The 6,583-nt window shown below is 36.2% G+C and overlaps 1 protein-coding gene across 2 annotated transcripts in view; it reads left to right on the forward strand.

Moving 5' to 3' along the window:
* The window catches only part of C2H7orf72 (chromosome 2 C7orf72 homolog), a 30,297-nt gene extending 25,258 nt beyond the window's left edge, over positions 1 to 5,039 (forward strand). Inside the window, exon 9 of one of the 2 annotated variants that reach the window (XM_021388307.1) lies at positions 2,271 to 5,039. In XM_021388307.1, coding sequence (XP_021243982.1) covers positions 2,271 to 2,394 — 124 coding nt within the window. In that variant the 3' untranslated portion in view covers positions 2,395 to 5,039. The remainder of the gene's footprint in view (positions 1 to 2,270) is intronic. The other variant, XM_021388309.1, reaches the window with a different exon arrangement.

The following is a 6,583-nucleotide window of genomic DNA, read 5'->3' on the forward strand; positions in this document are numbered from 1 at the left end:
GGAATGAAAATATGCAACAGTCTCAAGGCTTTATAACCTAATAAAACTGAACTCAGCTTGATGCAAGACTAACTTGCTTTTAAATGTCAGACAAATAAAAAGGCAAAGGCATCTTAGCAAAGATCATTTACAGACTTCAGACAGATACCACAATTCAAGAGCAAAAAGACAGATGCCAGTGTGATCTAAGAAAGGAAAACACATCTGTTAATTCATTTTACTTTCTACAGGTGTTTCTGTGAGCATATTTTGTAGAGGATGAATTTTGTTAGTTTCTAGTGGAGAGGAAGAGTAGAGTTTCTTTTCTGTGCTAGCGGAGCCTTTCTAGAATCTGGACAGAATCCTCTGTTCTTTTGAAGATGTGGTATATAGTAAACAGACAGCAAGCATAATCACACCCAGAAATTCCAGACAAAGCTTTTCCATCCTTTTTCTGAGTGGTTGAGTGGTGGGCTGAGTGGTACCTTCCTGTGAGATTAGAACCTCTGGCTGCAATATAGTAAGAAACACCTTTTTTTTACTTTCTGTGTGGCTACTTACATGTTAAGATAGTGTTCACTGGATTAAGAGGGAGGATTATAGCCCTCTTTGATACTTCTATGTATTACAGATGCTAGAAATATCTCTCCCCCCACCCCTGCTCCCAACATTAGTTAGTGATGCCCATAAAAGAGGAATGCTCGGCAATTGATTTCTTACTTTTGTAATATCAAGGATAAAATTCCTGTTGATTTCAGTGGTCACAAGTCAAGATAGACTATAGGGGAGAGGAGAAGAGAGGTTATTCCTGAAATGTGGACTCAAACTACCCTGATTCATGTCCATATGCTTTTAATGTGGGATTACATCTCAGTCTTACTGTTTTAAAATGGTGACCCATTTTTTTCTCTTTTTGATTATTTTCAAGCCATGACTGTAATAATCTCTCAGAAAGTAGCAAGTGATTGCATGTGGTGGATATTTTATAGCCACTTTATTTGACATGTCCATAATATATGACCATTCTCTTGAAGAGAATTATGGGTGACAGAGAGAGTCGCTCATCTACTGCTGACATGGTCTAATACATGTTTCTTTGAGAACTAACATCAATACCAGAAGACCAAACAGCATGTAGCTACTTCTACGCTGTATTTCTATTGCATGAGCTTCCACAGTGTGTGGGGCAAGACTGTTTTTAAGCATTCTGAACTCACTGGAGTTGTATAAGTTATAGAACAACAGAAATTTTGTTTCTTCATTTTGGAATATTAATAGCTTTTTTGTATGTCAAGTTTTATTGCTATGTCATATTTTTATTTCTAGGTAATCCCAATGTGAAGTCAGAAAATTAAGTTGCAAAGTTCCCTAGTACAGTTAAATGTTGATATCAGTGTTAACTGTTGCACAGAAAGGAACATTTGATGTGCATCTCTAGTTGTATGGCAATTCCTTGGAATTACAATAGTTAATAGAAGATAGCTCTGGATTTCATTGGATTTTAGAGAAAAGAGTTGCATGCTTTCAGCAGGATGTTTTGGAGTCTTCAAGAGGAATCCTTAGGTCAAAAGAAAATCTGTTTTTTTATTTGAAGAGTTGGTGAATGCAAGATTCTGTGGTTAATTCCGTGTCAGACCTACTTTTGATTTGAGGCTTTTCAGCTGAGATGTTACACTATATAAGACTGCAGGTATAAGATTATTGATAGTGCATCTTCCTGTAAAGGTTTTGAAGTGTATCAGAAGACTAGCATAAATTGTTCTCTTCCATACAGTTCCCAGCATATTTTCTAAACCCCACCCCAGTATGTTGTATCACAGTGACTGAGCATTTAGAACAGGATTGGCATGATGCTAGCAAAGTGATTTTTTGAGGCTCGAAAACCAAACCTCCAGCATCACCAGGGATAGCCCTCCAGAAGCTGCAGGGCATTATGTGCCTGAATGCATTCGGAATACTCACAGCATTTCACCACATGGTGCATATATTAGCTGTGAAGGAACTCTGCGACCAAGAAAGGCAGAAAAGCGGCAAAAGGAAGAACATACCCTTCTTACAGTTCCTGTAGGGAACTATCTTTCAGCACATCACAAAAAGATTTAAAACTCTTAGGAAGATTTCTCGCCACTGTTCTTAAGGAGACCGATTCTAATAATATAGGATATTGCACATTGTTAATATTTTCTGAGGCAAATGGACATAAGTCTTAAGGAGTGCAGTGAGAGGGAAGAAGAGGGAATGTTTAGCAATATGAGAACTTAAGTGTTTTTCTTCTCTTTTTGTAATTGCAGATACATAGCAAAACATGGAAGATCATCTCAGTATAATCACCAGGGACCTTTTTCTCAGATGATGACTCCAGTTAGTCCTCAGAATTCTTTCAACAAGATTCAAAAAGAAACTATTACATTTTAAAAAGGGTCAGTCATTTTTACCTGCCTAACTAAGCCTCGGTGTCTGATAGCAAGGAGGAAGGAAATGTGTGGATATTTTAAATACAGAATAAAAATAACATAGAAGTGGGTGTTTGTGGTAGTCTTATTAGATTGTTGTCAGATATGTGACCTCCTACCACTGACAGTTAAAACTGTATTAAAAACAAGAGGAGCCATAAGTCAAAGGCTTGAAACTTGCTCTCTATATTGAATTGCCTTGCTAACTGAGGTAGAATACGATGGTCTAAAAGTTCTATCAATTGGCATATATATGTGGATATATATACTCATACAAACACATGTAATCACACCTATGTAAATGTATTATTAACTAGTAAATCATTACAGAGCAGCAATCCCTCTCACCAGACTGTATCTTGCAAAGATGGTTAAATATTACAGAGTGGAATTTTAATCTTTATATGTGCTGACTCTGTGTATAGTAGTAAATAAAAGGAGCCAGGTTATGTTCACTGGTCTGGAGGCTAATTAATTCTGTTTGTCTCATATCCATGCTTAAACTCTCATGCTTAAATTGAAAGCAATTAAATGGGGAGGATGGAGTGCCATTATTCAAGCCTCTGTCTTGGTACTGTTTTATTTTCTGGTGTTGGTGTAGACACCATGAAGGAGTTGCATTCCTGAGAAAGAGAAGACCAAATGCCATTTTGTTAGTCAGGAAGTTCTACTGTGCTCCAAGGGTCAAAATATTCAATCAGTTTACTGTAATTTGGACTGCCTCTATCTTGAAGTCTCTGGTGAGTTGTATTATCCAAATAATCTATACTGCTACTGAGTTACTTGTGTGTGGGCTTATGAGGGACATTTGTGCATAACTCATTTGTAAGAAACAGCCCAGTTAAGGGCTTTCAGTGAACAACTATAACATGTACCTATGGCAAAAGAAGAAGAGAAGAATGAAGACTTCACTGGAAATACTGAACAGTAGGTAGGGAATATAAACCACAGAGCCAGAAAAAATCAAGTCTTCAGAAAAGAACATCCATCAACAAAAAGACTAGATCCTCAGCAACAACAGTGGAAACTGAGCATCCAAATACATAAGGTTGCTGTGCAAATCTCAATTATAAAGGATATACAAACTCCTAGGGAAAGGAAGCTGACAGCTAAGGAAGGAAAGCACAGACACTAAGGTATACCATTTTTCCTAGTAAGACTGCAGCAGATTGCTTATTCCAAAGTAGAGTAAAAAGACCCCAGCTCTTAAAGTGTCTGACCCAATACAGAAACTCCATCACTTCTGGTTGTCTGTATTTTCATTGTATAAAAATCTCAGATACTGCATTATTTGAAAGAGAGGCTCTCATCCAACCAGTTTCTCTGTATGCATTATATTAGATTTCTATGTACGCATGCAAAATGAAGGCATGTGTACGGGTACAGGAAGGATGCAGTCTGCCTTTGCCTTTTATGCTTGCCCATTTTGGAGTTGCACATTTATGTAAACCAGCAAGCATTTTAGATAAAAACATAGTCTCTTTTGCAAATTTGGCATATTGTATCTCATTGAAATTACTAGGTACCACATAAAAAATAGTTGCAATTTTTTTTTTTACTGGATACAAATATTATACTGTTATGTCCTTGAGAAGGATTCAAATATTTCAGAGTCCCAACTCGGCAGCACAGAGGGAGTGATCTGGCTTTGGGTAAGAATCTAGGAACTGTCTTTGTGCAGTGCAATGCAGCATCACAGGCTGAATCATGAACAGAAACTTAAATTTCATTCAAACGAGCAGATGAAAACTGATTACATTTTAAGCCAGCAGTGGGCTGAGAACGTTGACTGCAAAGAGATGCCATCGCTTGAGTAAGTTCAGATTGAATGCTTTGTATAAAAACATTTTACACATGGCATAATTAGGGCACAATAATCTAAAGAGATAGGGACTGCATTTAAAATGGAACAGGTTATCATCAAGATAACTCAGTGCAGTTTTCTCTGACCTTACAGATTAAGTAAGAGTCAGAATCTCTACGTCTAATGAGTGAAAGCTGTGTGTTAGAACACCTTTACATAAATCAAAATCATAAAAAAAAAAAAAAAATTACATTTCTCCATACTGCTAGATCAAACTGAGGAAATTTCTTAAAAAAATGAACAGAGGGGAGGAAAAGCATTTTCAAAAGTTCCTGGTTACTTTCAGTTTCTGTGAGGCTTAAACACAGAGCAGTAAGCTCTTGGGCTTAAACAGCAAATGAAAGGGAAATGCTTGCATCCAAAATATAAAGCTCCATATTCCACTAAAATCAACTAAATCCATGATATGCATGTTTTCAAACAGTTTTTCCCATTAAGAAGTTCTTATGATTTTAACAAATCTGTATTTTTGATCCTAAATTTACGAGACAGTATTCCTTGAAACCCAAAGGAGGCAAAATTTTCAAGTACTGAAACAGAAAATCTTACAAAAGTAGTAGTTTGAAAAGAGTTATGTGACACACTCAGTGTAAGGCCAGCTTTTGCTGGCTACAATGGCATCACTCCTGTTAGTGAAGACAGATGGGAGCTCTCTTGACATCATGTCAATCCTGTAAAGAGCACCACTTGATTTAATCTGGACCCTTCTAAGGTCATGTGATGTAGGGTAGGGTGTACAAGCTATTACTATTTCTAAGCTTTCTGACTTTTTTACACTATACTAAAGAGAAATAAAAAAAAATATCTACAATATCCTCTCACCTGATGCTTTGCTATATGGTACAAAGTAAATGAAAGAAAATTGCTATTAAAAAATCTCAGTTTTTCCTCCAACTGGAAACCAAAGAAGAAATATTTTCGTCCATGGGATAACTTCTGCCTTGCATCTGTTGACCTCTTTGCTGAATCACAAATGCTGTCAATCTATACATGGTCTCTATAAAGCAGACAAATTTCAAGTCACTGAAAATCATATTTGGATCTGCTCCTTTGAGTTATTGCATCGACATCTAGATGAACAGGAACAGAGGTGGCTTCCGCTCTATAGTAAAACCACTGAAAAACAATGCTGCTGTGAGAGAAATGGTTTCCTGGGTAGAATTTACTTGGCTCTCCTTCTACAGCCTTCTGAAGACTTGTAATGGTGTAGTCTTCTAAAGCAGATCACTTACACTGCACAAAAATTTACTATATCTGCATCTTGTTTCACAGAGTTTCTCTTCATACCAAGGTTTGGAAGGGAATTGATTTGAAATAATCTTGTGTAAAGTAGTTGTTAGTTTATTGACCATGCTTTTAATATGATAACTTCCATGTGCGCAGTAAATAAACTTGTCAAACTGTTCCATTACTTTCTAAATATTTCTAAATAATGCCTATATGTTTTGTACATGCATAGCTATTAAAAGCAGTCAAATACATTTTTGCAATATGGTGAATGGAGTAATAAAAAAAAAAACATTTTAACATGGAAAAATAGGCTACATAAAACAATTATCCTAACTCTAACTAAAGTTTATATTCTCTTTAGATTAGATTTTCCCCTTTTGCTCCTTTCCAGTCAGGGAGCAGAAATACGCATTTTAAAAAATTGGTTTCCTTTGGTTTGTTTGTTATTTTATTCCTAATGCTTCTCATCTGCCATCTAGTAAAGGTCATAGAAATATTAATGTACTTCCAAAGCAAGAGGACCAAAAAGCTTAGCTTTCAACATAGCTTAGAGTATGGTGATGCAAATTGCAAAAAATCAGTGGCCTGTATCTTCTCACAGAATTATTTAGTAATGAATATACCAAGTGAAAGAGAAATGTCTGTTGGGTAAACAATACACACAAACAAATTCATGGTAGGAAAATACTGTGATGTAAAAGGCTGTGGTGATCCTAGCCTGAAATCTTGAAAATGACTGGAGAAAATAGGTACTTACAGAGGAGACAGAAAGCAAAAGCCTGTAATAACTGCAAACTTTGTTTTGTTTCACTGTAGATGGAAGCATTTTTCATTTAATAAAATGCAATTAAAAACAGGAAAACATCACAAATATGTAAATAGTTATAAATAAAAATTTGTGCTGCTTTAAGATATTGTTTAAGATAGAGTACAATGAACTTGGAGTAGAGGATAAAACGTTTAAGTGGAGTACTCCCTTCCACTTGTGGCTAAAAGCCCCTTGTCTGGGGTCTGAGCATCTCTCATCCTCTGCCATTTTTTCCCTCCCTCAGCTAAT

Source organism: Numida meleagris, chromosome 2 (genome assembly GCF_002078875.1).
Source record: "Numida meleagris isolate 19003 breed g44 Domestic line chromosome 2, NumMel1.0, whole genome shotgun sequence".
NCBI lineage: Eukaryota > Metazoa > Chordata > Aves > Galliformes > Numididae > Numida > Numida meleagris.